General features: G+C 54.4%; 4 protein-coding genes across 4 annotated transcripts; 3 read left to right on the top strand and 1 right to left on the bottom strand.

Moving 5' to 3' along the window:
- Positions 1 to 1,470: 1,470 nt before the first annotated feature.
- J7T54_004194 (nacht nucleoside triphosphatase) lies at positions 1,471 to 4,992 on the bottom strand (the record flags this gene model as incomplete). The annotated part of the gene is made up of 4 exons (XM_051510569.1): positions 1,471 to 1,488; positions 1,706 to 2,029; positions 2,366 to 4,012; positions 4,063 to 4,992. 4 exons carry the CDS (start codon positions 4,990 to 4,992, stop codon positions 1,471 to 1,473), a joined length of 2,919 nt encoding a protein of 972 aa, XP_051358540.1.
- Positions 4,993 to 5,189: 197 nt separating this feature from the next.
- Positions 5,190 to 6,827, top strand: J7T54_004195 (uncharacterized protein; the record flags this gene model as incomplete). Its single annotated transcript, XM_051510570.1, has 5 exons — positions 5,190 to 5,192; positions 5,283 to 5,367; positions 5,550 to 5,869; positions 5,972 to 6,410; positions 6,601 to 6,827. The coding sequence occupies 5 exons, from the start codon at positions 5,190 to 5,192 to the stop codon at positions 6,825 to 6,827; spliced, it is 1,074 nt and encodes a 357-aa protein (XP_051358541.1).
- A 5,225-nt stretch (positions 6,828 to 12,052) lies between these two features.
- J7T54_004196 (isoprenoid synthase domain-containing protein) lies at positions 12,053 to 13,880 on the top strand (the record flags this gene model as incomplete). Its single annotated transcript, XM_051510571.1, has 8 exons — positions 12,053 to 12,064; positions 12,216 to 12,460; positions 12,517 to 12,908; positions 13,101 to 13,153; positions 13,215 to 13,369; positions 13,432 to 13,595; positions 13,647 to 13,748; positions 13,798 to 13,880. 8 exons carry the CDS (start codon positions 12,053 to 12,055, stop codon positions 13,878 to 13,880), a joined length of 1,206 nt encoding a protein of 401 aa, XP_051358542.1.
- A 4,757-nt stretch (positions 13,881 to 18,637) lies between these two features.
- J7T54_004197 (uncharacterized protein) lies at positions 18,638 to 19,978 on the top strand (the record flags this gene model as incomplete). The annotated part of the gene is made up of 11 exons (XM_051510572.1): positions 18,638 to 18,694; positions 18,768 to 18,812; positions 18,879 to 18,953; positions 18,996 to 19,037; positions 19,095 to 19,127; positions 19,177 to 19,221; positions 19,272 to 19,324; positions 19,372 to 19,478; positions 19,531 to 19,634; positions 19,683 to 19,856; positions 19,913 to 19,978. The coding sequence occupies 11 exons, from the start codon at positions 18,638 to 18,640 to the stop codon at positions 19,976 to 19,978; spliced, it is 801 nt and encodes a 266-aa protein (XP_051358543.1).
- Between the last annotated feature and the right edge of the window lie 296 nt (positions 19,979 to 20,274).

Here is a 20,274-nt window from a genome sequence, read left to right on the forward strand (position 1 = left end):
GCCATGTGGCAGCCATGATGGACCATGAGAGATGATAATAGTCGAGAGGGTGTGATGGCCCCGCTAGCATCTGGCTTGGCGTCCCGCTTCGCGAACTCCTTTTGACCTTGGGCTAGCATAGCCCTGGTACTCTCTCTGCGCGGCTGCAGCCACAATAAACAGCAAGAGACGGCTAGATCTGAATGGGCGTGCTGACTCCGCCAGGGCTTTGGGCACTTCTTTGCCTGGGGACTCTATGCAGTCAGAGTGGGTTACAGGCTGCTGTAGCTGAAACGGCTGCATTCTGCCTGTCAACAATTACACTACCCTGAGCGGTGTCCGCATTGCGCTTCCTCAAGCATCAATGAATGATTGGAAGTGCCCAAGCTCCAGGGAAGTCCACAATAAGCACGCATGCACCGACGACCTGGACGGCGGAGGACTCGGCATGTTCCGTTCACTAGGCTAGATCTAAACTAAGCCAAGGATCTGAGAGATTGCATCGGCGCTGGTTTGGCGCCTTCGTCGGCCGATTGCGTACAAAATGGCCGCTGGCTATAAAGAGTGCTAGGACACCCGGTCACTAACTCACTAATGATATATATACTCGTCGTTTGCATCAGCCTTCTTCCGATTCCCAATAACCAACCTGCGGCACGAATTCTCTTCTAGTGACTTCCAGTAGCTTGTGTCAGACACATGTTGCATACAAAGGTTGTTGCAGGCATCAGGGGTGGCTGAAGCCACTGGCCCTGTGGCTGGGTGTGGCTCAGGAAGCCCCAATCGGGTCACGTGCACAGGGGCGCACCGAGGGAAGAACCTTCGCAGCCGAGGAATGCTTCTAGGAAGATCAAGAGATTAATTCAGTCACCAAGGACCCCGTACTCGCAGCGATCTAGCAGCGCCCTCTCGACATTGTGCACCTCCTCACTCTCTTCATTGAATCCAGTTTCTGACATTCCAGCGGCCTGGTTGCCACGAAGCCGTCGCTGCTTTGAGGACGCGTCCAGACTCAAACCCCACCTCGGCGCCCCACAAGTACCCCGAAGTTCCTGCTCGAGTATCTCGTCTGAATGTCTATCTTAGTATAGAGTACTCGCGCACACATTACTTCTCGCTCGGGCCCGTCAACTACTTCGGATCTGAAATCTCAAACCCGCAGAGCATCTCCTCCTTTTCCCTTTAGTGATCTGATCTTTACAAGGCCCAACTTAACCAGCGTTGTCGGTCAGCACCGCGCAGCGGACACTGAGGTGATCAAAGAGCCGGTTCCTAGCGGTGTGCATGCACGCGATCAGCCCGACAGTAGGGCCAGCGCTGATCCAGAAACACCTAGAAGTGTCTAAGAACCATCGGGTGAGCCTCGCGAGGACGATATAGCGGCACATTCCCCTGCACCCTTCTTGTGCCAAAATAATACGAACTTTCAAAGCTCCATACGGTTCTCCATTCTATTAAATGATCGACGGATGCGCTACTATTGATCAGTAGCTATCGACCGCGGAACGCCTAACTCCGCTCCAATATCCCGAGTCATATTCGTGAACCGCTCTGCCCAGCCAGCTAAGTGAACCACTGCCGATTCGCCGACTTGTAGATAGGAATCATGGGTTGTCGTCGGCCAACAGACGTCGCCCATCTGGCCCCCATGAAGCAAGATTGTGTATATGGTTTTCAGATGGGGCTCTATGATCCCAGCATGTAGTTTTGTTCCAGAAACCAGTACCTTAACAGTTGCCTGTTGGACGAGCCACTCGCTATCGTCGAGCCGCGCCGCCACCTGCGTGAGCACCTCGTCGGACAGCTGGCCCCGGGCCGCGAGCGCCTCGACGGCCGCCCCTCGGACGTACACGTTGCTATCGTCGAGCCGCGCCGCCACCTGCGTGAGCACCTCGTCGGACAGCTGGTCCCGGGCCGCGAGCGCCTCGACGGCCGCCCCTCGGACGTGCCAGTCGCTATCGTCGAGCCGCGCCGCCACCTGCGTGAGTACTTCGTCGGATAGGATTGAATGCCGACCCAGGATGGTCAAGATGCTCCTTATCAGCTCTTTCTGTGCATAACTTTTCAGCCAAGATGCTAGCAGATCAGCTACGCTCGTCGGAACGCTGTGTCGTCTTATTAAGGCGTTGACAAGCTTGCCTCGGTCCTGATCGGTCGCCTGTTGCAGTGCCCTGCATAAAGCCAGCGGCGGAAGCTCCATTTCACGTGCTAAGGACGACTGGTCCCTGCATCTACATTCGAATAACAGCCATTCCACCAGGTGATCCTCAAGCCTTCGAAGCGGTGCAAAACTCGATTGCGGCCGAGCCTGCACCTCGCTCAAGCAATGAATGACGAGCCTTTGATGCGTCAGGCCCAAGAGGTCGAGCGGCTCCTTTCTAATCACGTCGAAGAACTCCTTCGCCTTCCCCTCAGCGTCAAGCAAACCGGTTACGAAGCGCCACAGGATGTCATACCGGGCTGTGTACTTATGCTTCCGGAGATATTCGACAGGCATAGGACCCGCGTCTTGAGTGTTCTGACTGGCGAGCACCAAGTTTTTGGGCGGGCTTGCCTTCCACTGGCGTACAAAATAACGTGCGGCAAAATATTCTTGGTAGCTAAGGTGCAGGAAGTGGCAGCTTTGATTGCCGATCTCTGATGATGGATCTGAGGTCCGCAGGAAGGAGAGGCGTGGCAAGGTCGTGTCTGGTAGGAGACATGGTGCGAAGCGATCGAAGGCTTCACTAAGAAACCCACGGTCAAACTCAACCACATCGTTATGCAGCCCAGTAAAGGAAAGGCCCTCTAGAAACGAGATCTCGTGTTCAGCGAGTGCCTCCATTTTGAACCGGCTGGCCGATTCGATGTCCAGGCGGGTAACCGACTTTGCGTTGTTTTCCTTTTCCAGTTGCGGAACATCCTTCTTCCACAACCTTAGCTCGATTGCTCGGTAAACGGCGGTCATAGTATCAAGGTTCGTGGCGGAATCAAAGCCCTCGTTCCAGGTGAAGCAGAGCGCGTCCAGCTGGACCGGGATGCGAACGAGACCTTGCATGAGCTGGTGATCTTGAAGGAAGGACCGAATCTTGCTAGTCTTTTGCGAATCGGGAAAAGTATATCGGAGATACTCGTTCACTTGATTCGGGTAGAACCCGGTCGTTTCCAGTTCGAGATCGACGGTGATGGTGGTAGGGAGTTTAGTGTACGGACGGGACGTGATAACGACGTTGCGCTGATCCAGGAGCCATTTGAGGAAGTCGGACATCCTATGATCCGGATCTAGGAGATCGGACGCCTCATCTAGGCCGTCGAGAATAAACAGTGTCCTACCGTCTTGAATAGCACGCACTAGTGCATCGGCGAGACGACCGCTATTGCCTGGCCAGTTCCAGAAATACTCATGGCTGAGTAGATTCTTAAGTTTGTAGCCTGTGGCTGACGGCCTCTTGAGCCTCCGCAGAGGCACCCACAGCACTCGATCGAACAAGGACGCCCATGCGCCATGCCGTGTAAAGTCATGGACGATCCTCTTACACAAGGTCGTCTTGCCCACGCCGGCGCGTCCTCGAATCAGGATTCGTCTGGGATTCACCTCGGTGTTGCCCCGTCTGCGCGGGTTGAATATTGCCGGCAATTCGACCTGGGCCGTCCTATCCGGCGTCTCCGCCCTCAGTCTCGCTTGGAGTGAAAATGGAGAGGACTTGGGCGCTACATCCTCTTCTTCAGAGTCTTTCTCCAGGCGGTGCGTCGTTTCCCTGTGCTGCTCCACGATGGCAAGGTTGATATAGCACCGGTCTATCGGCAGTAGATCGCCGGAGAGCCGTTCGATTGCGAGCCTGTCCGGAGTGTAGTGTTTGTCGCGTATCCAGGCGTCCGCCTGCTTCAGCGGACTTCCCTCACGGATCCTGTGGAGCATCTCTTTGATCTTCCCGGCAACCTTCTCGTAGTCAGGGCATTTAGAGTGTTCGAATTTATTTGTCAGGACGTGAGGTCGGTCGAGCGGCAGCGGGTCGCGGACGATGTCTAAACTCGCCGAGGAACTATCGACCAACTGGTAACGGTCAGCCAGGACGAGCGCAGGCGATGCTTCGCGAGGCTTACCGGTTTTTCTCGGCGTAGCCTTGCTGGTAGCCAGGGGAATACCTTGCTCGGCAGACTCGTTATACCGAGTTCGTAGAAGGTGAACACGTCACAGGGATAGTCTTCGTCTCGGCATAAATGCGTGAAGCGTCGCACCAGGACCTCGAGATCGAGGGCCGATCCCTTCACGCTGTCTAGCAGTCTGCTCGGTCGTCGACCTCGGACGCCGGCCCAGGCCTTCAGGCCCGGCTCCGCCCAGGCTGCGACGTCTTGGAAGGAGGTCCCGCGGAACGGCGTAGCGAGGAAGACGATGCCACGTGTTGCTCTTCTGAGACGGCGGTAAGTGCTGTTCTCGTTGTCGGCATCCACAAGGGCCTTGACTAGGACGATGCCCCCGAGACACGACGCGACGAAGAAGAGCGGCCTGTCTTCTCCTCTTGCGTCATTCGTTGCCGGGGGCCGCCTCTGAATGCCGTCGAGCAGCAGCAGAGCATACTCATCGATTCTCTTCTGGACCAAGGCCGACGGCTGAAGCAGGTCAGCGGGCCAGTCGCACGTGAAGATCCTGGCCCGTCCCACTGCGGCCGGGAGCATGCGTTGATCCTGCAGCCAGTTGACGCAGTCCTCTGTGTTTTCGGCCCGCTTTAGACGCGCCCCGGGGGTCTTCGGGCGCCGCCACGTCCACGTATCTGGCGACCTCGTGTCGAGGCCGTGGACGGCGATGATGTCGATGTCTGTGGCCGTGTCGGTCTTGTCGGGGTTGACTTGGGTGAGGCGGACTCCTCGCGTGGCTCGAGTCCAGCCCTCTGAAGCGGGAAATGACGGTGCGTGTTCGGAATGCGCCGCCGTGGGACAGAACCAGAGACAGGCAACAATGGCACCGGCCAGGAGACAAACCGCAAATGTCCAGCCCGCAAGGAACACGTCCTGGCTGGGGCTGGCAGGGATCATGGTTGGTCTCCGGACACAGCCTGGTTTCCATGGCCGAGCCTAACAAGCGTGCACGCGGCGATCGTCTTCGAGACAGCGCCTGAAATCTTTGTGCCCTTCGTGTGTGGTGGCTGGAGGATGCGATGTCCTGTGTCGAGAAGTCCGCTCGCCCGTCAGCGCGCCCGTGGCTGGAGCGGGGTTGCGCGGCTGGCGACGCGATGGTGCGTCAGCATCCAACCGTCTCGATTTCGCAGGCGCCGTCACCCGACCTGGTTGCACAGACAAGTTGTGACGCGACATAACACAGAAAGCGGGCCAAGGCGTCGAGTCGCGTTGACAACGAGGAAGATCTATCGCGCCGGAGAGACGATCAGAAATTTGAACGGTCGAGATGCGGTGAGACGACGGGGTCGAGCCCGTGTTGTTTGTGGATGGCGCCTGGAGCTGACAGCGTGTGCAGACCGGCCTCCGGTGTCCTCGCATTTCCCGACGCTTGCTGCAGAGCACCGCCGCGTGCCGGCCCGGCGACTAGTTCCCGCCTCTCGGTCTCTCCGGTCGATCCATCCCCCATGCCTCAGCGAGACGCCCCGCTCTCGCCGGCACGAGGGCGTCCAGCAACACGCGAGAGCATGACCCCTCGGCGAAGAGCCCCGCCTCACCCTTCACAACCGTCGTGTTGACGGGTAGCAATGGCAGCACGGATGCCCTGCCAGCTTCCTATCACTCCTACGGCTCTTGTGGAAGGCGCGCCGTCGCAAACCCGGCCGGCAGCGTGCCGGCCTTTATAGAGAGCGAACTGTCCCTCGGCCGCCTCGGTGAGATGGACAGGCATCTGTGGTTTGCTAGCACGAAGCGTCCCGCCACGCAGCTGCATTGGCAGGTCGCCCTGGGCTGGCCGGTTACCGGCGCCGACCGGATGGATCTGCACCTCCTCTAGGACAACGGCGGCCGGCTCTTCCTTAAGCCCATCCCGCGCTTCTTCCTCGATGTCGACTTCTAGGGCGGCAACCTAGCGTGCCGTGATGCCTGTACGCATGAGAGCCCTCCGGTCCCGTGCAGGCGGGACCCGCGAGCCGTCGCTCTGGGCTTTCTCTACACGTACGCCTGTCTACTCTCGTCCGAGAGTGACTTCCACGTTGCCAACGAGAAGCTTCTCTTGCCTCGTGACGCAAGCGACGTAACGATCACATGGGGAGAGTGGAAGACGCTGGCCAGTGAGCTCCTCGGAACGCATGACCCAAGCCAGGTCCATCCTCGCTTTCTGCGTGCCGAGCTCCGGCTCTCCCGCATCAACACCATCCACCGCTTCACCCGCCTCCCGCCCTTCGCCCCGTATCTCCGCGGCTGGCGCAACCACGGTAGTCTCTTCGGCGACAACCTCGCCTACCTGTCATGGCTCCTCCAGAAGGCGCCGCCGTCGGGCACCCCAACTGGGGATAGTCTTTTATGAAGATGATGATGAACAACAGACCAGAAGAGAAGGAAGACGATGAGTTCTCTATCTGAAGAACATGCTGATGCTAGGAAAAGAAGGAAGAACGCGATAGCGCGAAGATGCTGCCTTTGAGGGCAGCTGTGGGCCGAATGTGTGACTGACTAATCAAGGCAAACCCCCCTGACAAACAACAGTCACGAGATCGCTATTCACGTGGTTTCCTAATTATGGTGACACGATGGCGCTCGACGCTGGACGCTACACGATTGCGTGGATCGCGCCGCTCCCGATGGAGGCCCGCGCGGCCGTGTGCTTGCTCGATCGGAAGCACAGCTGGGCGTTTCCGATACAGCGCGGCGACGACTATGTCGTCCAGGCCGGCGAGATATGCGGACACAACGTCGTCACCAGCTGTCATTAGCGGAAGCCTTGTTCGCTCAGGGACAATTCGACGAGGCGGACCAGCTTTGCCTGGATATTCAGTTCCGTACTCGTCTTTTGAAGTTTGAGAAGTTGCGCCAGCACTTCACGATGGCAAAGATAAGGCACATTAAGCATGACAATCGCATTGCCTTGTCTTCTCGCGGCGAAGCATTCAAGGAGATTGGCAAGTTCCAGTTGCACAATGGTGGTACGACTCGGCTCATCGTCGTTTCCATACGTGACATGTTAAGTGGCCTCGGCCAGACGTGGTTGTTGCACGAATCGAAAAAGCAAGTAGCTGGTTTGGATAAAAAGACGAAGCCAGGGGCGTCTAATGCTGGATTGATGGCATGCGGCACTGGGCAGAATATCTGCAGCTTCGAAGTTTTCGTAGTCGCTTTTAGTTTTTTCGTACGATTTTGAAGTATTGTGCATCCCTTGCATGGTCCGCGTCGGCGTATACCATGGTTACGTCTCAAATTCCACCGCAACTCTATTACGCACGCCAGCGAGTTCCGATGACATTGTTCACCCGCATTCGCAGCGTGTAAGAGTAATTCTAACGTCAGCAGCAACTAAAAAGACCGGACATCGTTGTGTCGCGGTGTTATTGTTGTTCACGCTAACTAGATTTTTGCGAATGCAAGAAGTTATATAATTAATCTATATAGAAAATCTATAAGGCCTTATCTATAAGTTAAGCTATTTAAGCTAAGATATAATTTATAAAATAATAACAAGGAAGTTCTTTTAGATAAGGATAGCGAAGCTAATATATAAGTTTATTATAACGCCAATGTACGTGTAGACGTCGGTCGTCACGATGAGTGACTTGTCAATGTTTGCCCCCCAGAGTTTGGACAGCGTGCTGTAGAGCGCCGGGAGGACAACGTTGATAGGGAGGGCGCCACCATGGTGCTTTGGCCGGAGAGGTCTCTTCGTGCAACGGTGACGCCGGATAGACTGTTGTTTCTGTCTCCGAGGGCAGCATGGTGTAGATGTAGGACGATGGCAGGTGGAGGGCTTCTCACAGTGTTGCAGGTCTGGGGCAGGGCATTGGCGGAGGAGGACTCTTAGCGCGCTATCGCAGAGCCTCTTTATGCGCTGCTAGCTTAGCGCGCCTCCAAAGAAGGCAGCGCACGCTTAGGTCGAGTTTCTCGACTCGTGCACATCTTGCTCTTACCAATCTCTGTCCAGGGAGCAGGCACCCCACTGCGAGACGCCACGGTGAGATCAATCTGCATTTCTCGCATGCTCGCCCCATCCAGCCAGTCCTCTTCGCCGAGGGCGACCTGCCCGCCCACAACCGGTTGCCCTCGGCTCCTTTGTCATATCGCTACCATGGGAGCGAGCCAAAGAGTGCCTGTCCGCATGGGCTGCGGAAGAGCGGTCGTCCGTTTCGCCCATCCGCCCGGTGTTGATCGTCGTGGTGCCAAAAAAGCAAAACCAGTGGATGCGCGCGGAGATAGCCCGTATTACCCGTTTGAGTCAGGCAGCTGGTCCTGTCGATAGACTCTCCAATGGCCGGAAGGTCGCTCATAATTACGAAGGAGTCTTTGGATAATAAGTGGTGGCTTAATCGTGCGTTAGAAGATGAGGCTTGCTTGGATGCACCTACGGAAAGTGTCCTCAGTGCAGTAGTGTCATTGGGCGAAGCATCTGATTGGTGCGCGCGCAGCTTTTGTGGGCTCTAGCTGACTAAGTAATCTCATTTGCGCACCTATGAGCCCCCCAACCCAGCTACATGCCGACTCACCTCGTATTCCGTAGGTAGCACGAACAAACGCGTAACGTGTAGGAGTTATCAAAACATAACATTCGACATCCCCATTCAAAAGGGGCGGAATTTCGCTAGCACTCTCCGCCACCCAGCACTGCCTGTGATCTCGAAGTCACTCAACTCATTCCATCATCAGTGCCGCTCGAGTCGCTCTTCGTTGTACCATCTTCCCTTGTGCGAGCAGCTTGAGGGTCTCGAGATGGTCTGCTACTAAAGCCATATGCGATGCCGTGCAGCCACTTGATGACGGTTACGGGCATTTGCGTCGATTTGACCCGACTGGAGGCATTTGCGACCAGACCAACGTCTCGTCTACCGACAGCCTGATGGAGAAGAGTTTTATGAGCATTCAACCTTACGCTGTAATCAACGTGCCCAACTCGAGTAGGGCGACGGTAATGGCTACATGTATGCTGTCACGCTCACTGACTGCAGCGAAGACGCCTCTCGTATCGACGTTGGGATAGCGCAAGAGTCTTTCGACAGTACCTGGGTGATGATTCCCGACCGCCACGATGATTTTGTCTGATTGTCACCGTCTCTGCTGTTGATGTCGACCTTGCCCGTGTCTAGCAGGCGTTGCAATATCTGATCATATCCCTGGTGCGCCACCACGGACACCGCCGTGGGACAATCCTCATCTCTCGCGTCCACCTCGATGCCATCGAGGCCCAGAAGAATTTTCACCAGAAGCACTCAAAATTGGGCGAGAATTGCGGCGGTGCTGGTAGGGGTCGAGCAAGGCGTGAGCAGCGCGGCAGGTCCGCGTGAGCTGCGTTTTCATGGGTGTGGTCATCGGGACGATGATCTCAATGAAAAACCAAGCCGACGGACAAAAGTACTTGCATTGCAAATCAGGAACGTGAAGTTTAGAAATCACATTTTCGATCTAACAAAGCCCAAAGATACCTGCCGCTTTACACCCTCAACCGTCCCAACAGCTAATAGCCCCTTACCTTTGCTAGGATCCGTCCCCCATTTAATTGGTCCGACAAGTAGCTCATCGTTTCGAGATTGTCCCCAAACTAGCATTTGCTTGATATTGTCATCCAAATGGGGCACCAAGCCATGATGGAACCTACAGTGTCCCCCGTGCTTCACTGGTATGCTCTCTATATCAATTGTTGAAAGAAGAGTTGGCAAGGTGTCAGTAGGTGGGACAACCTGCAGCTTTGACGCTGTTCGTGATTCGACCCATTTGCTTAAGAAGCCCCAGATCTTCTCGAAATAAGGTGATGCGTTGAGAACCTAGATGTGAACTGTGGTCAGCGCTGGCAGCGCGCAGCAATCAATGGGGCTCCAAGTTAGAACTTACCGAGACCCGGTCAATTACCTCAGGATAGCACGTTGCGAGGAGTTGACTGACATCTTGCGCATATGTCTTCAAGCTCCAGGCTTGCCTTAAGCTCAGACTAGACACGTCGACGAGATAGACAGCACTGGTGATGGGGCGGTCCGGGTTTGGCCTGTCTCGCATCGCCGAACAAAGCGGCAGGACGAAGCGAGTCAGATAGTCATGGAAGGCAATTGCTCTTTGCGTCGCGTCCGATGTAGCCGTGCTTCCATGGCCGCTTTTCTTTTTTCGGCTGTTGCCGTAACTTGACAGTGTGACACAATCGAGACAGTCAAGATCGAAGACACAGATGGGCAACCCGAGCTTGTCACGTCTGCCGCTCCAGTGAGGGTACTATGAGTCTCGCGGGATTAGCAAACGTCGAACCATGTTATAGCGCCAGAATATAGTACTACTCACCATCTTTCTAGCGTTTTCAAAGTCTTGGATCTCCATACTTTCATATAAGGCAACCGCCCGAGCAGCATCTCGAATCGCCATCGCTTGCTCAAACTGTCTTATCGCTCCATTGACATCGAAAGATCGCCCTCGGATAAACCTCCTGTCAGAAAATGTCAGAAGACTGATCTTTTCGTATACTACGGCAGGATTACAAAAGAGTGACTTCGTCGTTCAAACCGGCAATGTCATCGTGGGGATGTAAATCAGCCGGTCGGCTCAGGAGACCTCGCTCTCGACTCAGCTCCACAAACTGCCGTAGGGCGTCCCTTTCAGTGTCGTCGAGGCTCATTTCAGACAGCACAGCCTCTGTATCTCCCATGCTCGGCATCGTGAAGACCCAGACTGGCAATGAAACGTCGGCGGCGTATGAGTAGGTTGTACCTCCGGTTTATGCAATGGGCTGTTCGGTTTGCCTGGCATCCGCGGAGATAAGAGATTGCCTCCACACGTTTCGTGTTTTACGGTGATATCGAAAACCAATACTAGACTCAGGTGTAGAAGCGTGGAATCCTATATAAGAGGCACTGTGTCGCATTGGTTATTAGCATTCCGCGCTTATTGGATCCAAGAATGAAGAGCATACCGGTCTGGGCCGTCAGGCATAATCTTTGGAATAGTTCATATTTACGTCATATCTACGGCGCCTTGCGTAGGAAATGCGCTTTGTCTCAGCTGTTCTAGAGAGTTTCTTGTGAAACTGTCAATCTTGACGAAGGAAGGGTGCAGTGAATAGCGGAATGTCGTCCCGGAGCGAACTGCCCGGCGAGCGTCATTGTGTCTCAGAGTGCGGATCTTTCTAACAGTGCTAAGGGTACTACTGCCCGTGCGGAACAGGGTATCTAGCCATTGAGGTTCGTTGAAAATAAAATACGTCTTACACACCGCTTTTCGCTTACAGGTTAAGTGCCCGCATCCTGGCCCCATATATCGCGTAGATAGTTCCATAGACAGGTAGTGCCAAGAGTATTAGCCTAGAAGACGCGAGACAGCATACATTAGTCAATCTCCGCCCTTTGTATAAAGCGATCTTATCACATATCATTTGCGGATAATACGACCGATCGGTCGATAGATCGATCAAGCGATCGCCAGGACCCGGCGCTAACGCTAAGCCGCTCAAGGGGCGGACCGGCATCAGCCATACCGTACTGATCATGTCTAAAAGTGTATGGCTCAAACTTACCGTAGAGGTTGAGTCGAGTATGACGCTCAAGCTATATGCAGTGACGCGAAGATACGCCAATGTTCGAGGAAGAACTGCGACTTGGTCAAGAAGTTGATTGAGCCCATGTCCTCTATATGAAGGACCCCAGCTGTTTTACTGGCTATGTGACACTGCCCAACCTATCAATCTCTCGAGATTAACCAACAACTTGTTCAGGAAGCATGTATACAATGTTGCCCGAGGAAGACACTTGCGATGTCGTTGACATGTCGCAGTATGATACCTGCGGGTTCTGTCAAGATTATATCTTGAAGAGGCACAAGTATGAGGCATTGGCCAACGCAGGGTGCGGGGAAGCCAGGCTCGATTGGGCTCGATACATTGGACGCGTTGACGAGTTTGGCGGCTGCAACCCCCTGAACGGCAACTTCGCAGCCGTAGTTCTGCCTCTGTGCAGACCAGAGCGGCTGCCGCTCGTAGCATATGTCCTTGAGTGTAAGTCAGATTTGTACAAACCCAAATTGGAAAACGCTGACGGGACGACAGATGCCTTCTTGCACGACACTATAGTAGAAGTGGCGGAGACCCCATGTGTAGGCTCTTTTTGGACGCTGCTTCCCGACGTTCACTAACATTTGTACATCAGTCGCAAAGTGAGGATGATGACTTCCGTTTGGGAGCCGCAGAGACAAACCGAAAGGATGTCCAAAGCGGGCAGAAACAGATCCAAGCTAAGATGATGCTTCAGCTGTCTTCCACCGACCCAGCAAGTGCGAAGCGGGTCATGGACGTCTGGAAGACGATGCTGTCAACCACTTTGCGCCACAAGACCAATGATTTCGGCAGCCTTGACGAGTACCTTGACTTCCGTATTGTAGACACAGGAGCACCGTGAGCTTTGTGCGATTGAAAACTGAGCATGGCACATTGAGCTGACCAGTCATCAGTTTCGTCGCGGCCGTCATGCTCTTCGGTATGGGCATGGTGCTTACGGACAAAGAGCATGACGAATTTGCAAGCGTTGTTCGGCCTTGTTTCGCTTCGGAGTGGGATGAGGCACAAGAACCCGGTGCCCCTAAACCGGTCAACGCAGTATGGCTGTACATGCAATGGCAGGGTGTGGATATTGCGAGCGCGAAGCTACTTGTTCTTGAGGCTGCCAGTCATCACGAAAAGCAGTTCCTGAGCCTCTGCGACGAATTTAGACGCAAGTTCGCGCCCGTTTCCGAAACAGCCGATCGGTATCTTCGAGGACTGTCGTACCAAATCAGCGGCAATGTGATCTGGAGCCTGAACTGCCCTCGCTACCATTCTGAATATCGCTACGATCCCAATGCTGGTATTGAAGACAAACTTACGAAGGAGGGCCGTGATCAAGATCTCCATGCATTTGATGAGCTTCCTTGGACCGGAACCATCGACAACAATTTGCAATCCGGTGCATCGTTTGCTTCTGCAAGCTCGGCGGACTCCACATATAATGACAGTTCGCGATCGCCATCGATCTCATCTCTGACATCGATGGACTCAGTTGACCTGAGCAAGTCGCGCGAGATGGCAGACGAAGAGAAACTAGGGCAAGATGTAGGATAACACCTCCGAAGTACTTTGACTTTTAGAGGACAATTACTAAGATCACTAACAGCACCTGGAAGCGCCATTTCATTACACCAGCTCGCTACCCTCGAAAGGTGTAAGAGATACACTAGTAGATGCTCTGGGCCTTTGGTCTGGTCTTTCAGAAGATGAAGGGTCCAAGGTCAAAGACGTGATCCATTGGTTGCATACAGCTTCACTCATGTAAGTAGGCATGCACAATCCTTTACCGGAAGTCTCAAAGTAACCAAAGCTGTGCCATTCAGGTTGGATGATATTGAAGATGGATCCGAGCTTAGGCGTGGCAGTCCAGCTGCGCATACGGTATTCGGTGCCCCGCAGACGATCAACTCTGCAAGTTTCGCCATACTAGAAGCTGTGAGCAAGGCCAAACAGACGGGGTTACCCAACGCAGTCGACATTACCCTTGGTAAGTCAACATACCTGTTTGCCCCTGGGTGACGACGCTAACTCCATGCAGAGCAACTCCGGAACCTGCACGTGGGACAAAGTTACGACCTTTACTGGACCCGCCACGCTATATGCCCTTCCGAAGAGGAGTATCTAGAAATGGTGTCGAAGAGTAGGTCACTTCTCCGTCTTAGCCCAATCATTGCTGATACGAACTACAGAGACTGGTGGCCTGTTCCAGCTTCTTTGGCAGCTGATAAGCAGTGGCGCAAACAACAGGTGGAATCCCCTTGTAGCCATTTAATGCTTCGGGTGTTAACATGTCCGATAGTGTCAAGCACGGCGTAAATGAGTTGGTCAATCTAATTGGCACTTATTTCCAGATCCGCGATGATTATCAGAATCTCAGCTCGGACGAGGTAGGTTCAACGCGATCTTGATCATAGTAGCCATGTCGGCTCTAACCCGAGGAATAGTACACAGCTCAGAAAGGTTTCTGCGAGGACCTTGATGAGGGAAAGTTCTCATTTCCACTTGTTCACGCTTTGAACACCGAAACCCCTGATCCACGACTCAAAGAGCTCCTACAATGCACGCAAGAGCATGGCCGTCGTAGTGCACCAGTCAAACGCCTAATTCTACAGCTTCTGCATGACTCGGGTAGCATGGAATATACGCGAAAAACACTTTTTCGCTTGGAAAAACAGGTCTTCGAAGCTTTAAGCAGCGTGGAGAGTGTTACAAGCCAGAAGAATTGGGTATTGAGGCTGTGTCTCGACAAGCTTAGCATCTAGTCTACTACATATAGTGGCACAAACACCCATTTGATTCACCAACTCCCATGAGGGAGCCCAATAGTTTGTCCCCATTGTGCAAGTTCACCGACATGGCGCAAGCTGGCCTAGGTTTATCCACTCGAGTTCAGTGTGTAGGGAGATGGGCATTCACATGCAACATGTAAGTATGGCAATCAGAGTTGCTATAGCTCTCGTCATGTATCAAGCTGGTGCGTCTACATGTCCCGTCAGTAACTTCGTGGTAACGCCAGCACCTGTTCACGGATATAGTTCAAAATCATCTCCCGACTGACCGGCGCGATCCTGGACACCAGACACTCGCGAGACCACCGCTCTACATCGTACTCGCTCGTATATCCCATTCCCCCATGTGTGAGCACCCCTCGCTCACATGCTGTGAACGCGGCCTCCGCCGCGAGGTACTTTGCACTATTCGCCGCAATGCCAATAGAGTCCTGGCTGGAATCTCAAGGGCCGCTCACGACATTTTGGTGGTCAAGTGGATAATGAAACAGTGCAAAAGTCTATGGAAGCTCTGACGCAGCTAGACGCGCTTTACACACGGACGGTGGGAATGAATGACCGCGATTTACGTCGAGGAGGGGGGTCGCCTGGTTCGGGAGAGGGGAGCCAATTTTATGATCGTTTTGGACCAGGAAAAACTCTTTCAATGTCCAAGAGGTCAAATTAGCATGTATTTGGGTCTAAGACCGCCTTTTCCTTGAATGAGGCAAGAGTGTGTGCGGCTGATTGTCGGAGGCGCAACAATAATGTCACCTTCCATCCGCACACTGCGGGTAAACGTGCCAGGTCGCCGACCAAAACGTACGCTTCTGGCCGTTCAAGTCGGAAAAGGTACTTTTGTCTCGGGACGTCGTTTCTCATCGGCAGATTATGATTAGGAGCCAGTTCAGGCTTCTTGGACCCGCCTTTTGACGACGTGGTGGGTCGAAGCCACTTGTGGTAATTCGCTATGATGTTTGCCGCAACATATGATGTGGATTCGTCGGAGAATCCTCCCATGACCGTATAAATTCGAGCAAATCCTTGTCGATGGGATTTTCGTATCGCCTAGCGTACAGTGGTCAACAAGCGATACCTCTGGCGAGGTTCAGCCGGCGGCAGTACTCAAGATAAGGTTGCAGTGCCTGGTGCTAGGATGCCCCCGTTCTTTACTGTCTCCTCACGTCCTTCTCTGATGCTCGATGTTGAACTTCTTCAAGCTTCGTCCTCAGCCGTTACAGTTCTCCCTCCATGGTGGCCCACCCGCATCTGCCGAGTTCATGATGTCATGCGGTATCATGCAAACACGGGACTTGGATTGTAGGAGTGGCACAGTGGGCTAGGGAGCGTGCCCGGCGACTGTTACGCGGAGACACGCGACGATAACGCGCAACTTCCGATAAGAGCAAGCGGATCGGCTCTTGGCCCCCCAGCGCGTCAAGTTCAAGTTGGCCGAGATGGCGCGTGCTGCTGTCTATTTCCGGCCGCGGTGCCCTCCTCAACATTCCCAAGAAAGGAAACAGAACAGCGAGAACCGAGTTTTGTGGAAGTATTGCACCGTACAGCACGTTAACACGCCCGCTCGCGGCCACGCCGCTTATACAGTATGCGCCTCCATACCCACCAATTCGAAGTCGTAGAGGATCCGAGCGGCCGGAAAGCGGGCACCGGAGAGCGGAACATATGAGTAGGATGTACATCACACAACGAGTCTAGGGCCAGCAGTGACAACATCAACGCAGAAAATCCCACACAGACAATGATGTAATGGCCCAAACCCTAGTCCATTGGACGCACTCAACCCCTGTTCCCCCCTCAGCGCCTTTGTAAACACCGACAGCAGATTCTGGCTGTGGGATGACTAGTCCTGCCAGAGCTCAGTTTGTGGAAGCCGGCCGTCTCACCAACTGTCGGGTCTGTACCCGTCATCCGCTTGTGGCTGCCACGTAGTTGTCTATAAAGACGCGATGCGCTAGATGTCGTGAAACGTCTTGTGCTCGTCTGCATTTGGCCAGCAAAAGACCATTTGTGGATCCTCGCTGGGACCAAGCATATTCTTGCATGCCCCGACATAAAGCTCGTGAACGTATCCAGGCACACACCATCGCAGATCTTTAGTATTACCATACTGGATGTTCTCCAGCAGGAAAAATATTCTTTCCAGGACTGGGAATTGTCTTAGAAGGCAGATTTAAGGCCTACCGAATTGCCTGCCGTTGAACTGTAACCTAGCGTGGCAGAGATGGCAAGCTGCTTGATTTGCGTGGCGAACTCAGGAAAATGATACTTTTCAGTATTGTGATAGTCCATGTCATAACCCGTCAGTAGAATTACGTCTGTTTCCTTGTTGAATCGTACGATAGCATCGTGTGGCGCCAGGTCCAAACTCAAGAAGTCGGGGTATGACTCCAGGGCTATTGCCCGAGATTCTTGGTTCACCGAAAGGAGCCGTCGCGTGGTCAGTGTCATGGCTTTCAGGGTGCGACCATCGTGCGCAGTCCATAAACGCACATCCTGAGGCCAAGAGTAATCATGCGCGTGTCTTTCCGAAGGTGGCCCAACAGTAATGCCCAGTAGCCGCGACTTGAGAAGCATTTCGGGACAAAAGAGAGCCCAAATATCTCGTCTTAGTTCCGGCGGTCAGAGACCAATCGAATGAAAACTGGCAGGGTCACTATCTTTGTCGCCTCGCAAGTGTACGAGGAGCTCGTCCGATTCGGTGGCTTCTGTATTTAAGGACTCTTGCGCACCTGCGGACGCAGAGTCACTTGCAGAACCTCCGCTCGTAGTATTGCTTCGGTGATTGCTCTCATCGTCTCCTATTTTGAGCATTGGGCGTAAATATCGCCTCCGACCGGAAAGGCACAGCGCGGCGGAGGCGAAGGATGACGAAGTTTCAAGAAAAGAACGTAACGAAAGGCCACGTGATCTCATGGTCGATGAGCCAACAGAGATTTGACACACAACTCGATGAAGCAACTACGCCACCCCACACGGCCACAAACGGACGCGCGATGCTCGCAAGACATCGCCGGAAACGGATTGCGTGTCACTGTCCGTTCATTGGTATCCATCTATCATTCTTAATAAACCATTTCCCAGCAAAAACCCAATTATCACCCTATAATGTTTCAAGTGCCCCTTCTCCCGGGAGCAACTGGCCTGCATCACCGGCGAACGAGCCGTGGCCACGTAGCTACGGACAGCCTAAACGACATATTGTGTATTGTGCAGCGTGACGTGGCTCGATTTCGCCCACACTTCTTGCTCAATGACTCCAGCGCTATTTAAGAAAGCAGAGGGTGAAGGTTAGCGCACTAACTCATGATTTCATGGCCAGATCTCATCAAATCCGAGGCTTGTGATAGCTGATCTTGGGACTTCGAGTTGAAAGCCGTGCTATTGCGCTGACCGGCAACGGACCGGGCGTATCGTGACTCGAGTAGTCCTTGTCGCTACCAGGCGTTCCTTGGGATCGCGATATATGTGACTATTCTAAGAGAAGGATGACAGACATGGCATTTATAATAAGGATATCACTGGTCGTCATGGTGTCAGAACTGGGTTTAATGAAGAGAGTGAGAAGGTGCACAATGTCGAGAGGGCGCAGCTAGATCGCTGCGAGTACGGGTTCCTTGGTGACTATATTAATTAATCTCTTGATCTTCCTAGAAGCATTCCTCGGCTGCGAAGGTTCTTCCCTCGGTGTGCCCCTGTGCACGTGACCCAATCGGGGCTTCCTGAGCCACACCCAGCCACAGTGTCAGTGGCTTCAGCCACCCCTGATGCCTGCAACAACCTTGGTATGCAATGTGTGTCTGACAGAACGCCCCTCTCCACGTATGCCGTCCTCGGCATCCACGCATGCGTAGCGTATTCGTAGCGAACATGCTGGGTCCATGCAGCGAGGCTGGTATTCGGTGGTTTCGTCTGATCTTTAATCGACTTCAACCGCATAATCAACTTCCCTTCAACCCATCTTATTACAGCGTTCTGACCGCCCGGCAGATCAATCCGCTGATGTTGTTGAATCTTCGTTGTGCCGCTGATCTTGTTCTTCTTCTTTTCTTCTTCTTCACCCTTTCGAACAAGTGCGTAGCCTGATGCCTCGTGGCTGCGAATTCGCCGCTAATACGCAATAGTTTGACACTCCCTGCACTGTCGCCGCCGCCACAGCACAACAGCAATACGTAAGCATTACCCACCACACAGCGCGCATCGCGTGTGCCGCGCGCTCGCAGCGCTGACACGGTGGTGGCAGATGCACCATCTACGCACCTGCGCCCCCGCCACTGCCAACAGCAGCAACAACAACAACGTGAGTCCAAGACCCCAACGTTCTCGCGCAGCGAGGGCGTTGCGTGCTCGCACTCTCTGACACGAAATCTCAGATGACCGACTCTCCCCACGCTGAGGACGCCGCCGAGGGCACCACCGTGAGTCTCTTTCTGCGCATTCAATGCGTTCGCGTCGCGGTCTCGCCGCTAACCCCTTTTGCGTAGCTGATTAACGATACCGACGTCAAGGCCAAGGCCGCCGGGACCAAGAAGGAGGCCGGCGCTCTGAGTTCTCAATCTGTGCGCTGCGTACTTGCTGCGAGATGTCTAATCCTTTCCTAGAAGAAGAAGGAGAAGAAGGAGAAGTTCGCCGCCGCCGCCGCCGTGAGTTGCCGACGTTCGCGCAGCGTACGCTCAGCGAGTTTGGCTAACCCACTGTAGAAGAGAAGGGCCGACGACGCCGCCGCCGCCGCCGTGAGTTCCCCTGTCGGTGTCTTCGGGTCCTTGGCTGACTATCTTGCAGAGGCTGAAGGCGCAGATTGCTGCCGCCGCCGAGGCCGAGGCCGCCGTAAGTTCTTTGCTCAGTCGCACCGAAGTCGTTGCTAATTTGCCTGGTAGAAGGAAGATAAGGCCAAGGGCAAGGCCAAGACCCCTAAAGGCGAGCTCGTCGAGTAAGTTCTGCTGTTACTCGCGAGTTCGCAGCTAATTCGTTGTGCAGTCGCGACGCCCCCTGCGACAGGTGCCTCGGGCACCTCATTGATATCTGTCTGGGCCACCGCAAGTCCACCACCCCCAGGGAGGTGGACTGTCGTAACGATAGCGAGGGTAAGCAGTAGAGTGCTCGCACCGAGCTCGCTGCGTGCTAACCTTGTCCAAGTTGCCAGCACCAAGTGCTGGAAGTGTGCCAGTAACGGCCGGGCCTGCGAGCCCACCAAAGGCACTCGGATGTGCTCCCTGGCGGCAAAGCTGTACGCCGATCCCGTGAGTCGCATCTATATCGCTGTGAGGTAGTTGCTAACGCGCAACTAGACCGACATGACCACGGCCCTGGAGCTCAAAAAGCTCCGGGCTGCTGCGAAAGAGAGGGCCAAGAAGGCCAAGACCACCCCCCCCGCCGCCGCTGCCAGTCCTCGCAGCTCGCGCGCCGCCACCCGGCAACTGGCGCTGTCGGAGCAGATCGCCCGGCGTCTCTGCGCCGAGGACGTGAGTCTTCCTTTTCCTTTATCCTCGCCATGTGCTCGCTGCTAACTCGCCGGTAGTTCGTGCCGCTCCCGCCTCTGTCGGACGAGGAGATGACCGAGGAGGACGAGTCTGAGGAGGATTAATAGTGGTGTCTGTCCGCCCGTCCGGGCCCTCGCGCTGCGACCTCGCTGCGCCTTCGTGGCGTAGCGTCGTTCATTTTGCCACAATTAATTCCCTCGGCGCCCGTTTGGCGTCTTTCGCCCCCTTCTGCTTCTGTGTTCACCCTGGCTCCCTTCTCTCTCCCTGTGAACTTGCTGCGATATTGCCGCGTAGGTGCTGTTCATAATCCTCGATATAGGCGAAGTGTCACAGCTGGTCAAGAGCGGGGACCCACCCTGCACCTGGCAGTCACGTGAACTCGCGCCTGCCTTTGCATTTT

The sequence above is a fragment of the Emericellopsis cladophorae genome (assembly GCF_022114955.1).
Source record: "Emericellopsis cladophorae strain MUM 19.33 chromosome Unknown NODE_127_length_20274_cov_118_618409, whole genome shotgun sequence".
Lineage (NCBI taxonomy): Eukaryota > Fungi > Ascomycota > Sordariomycetes > Hypocreales > Bionectriaceae > Emericellopsis > Emericellopsis cladophorae.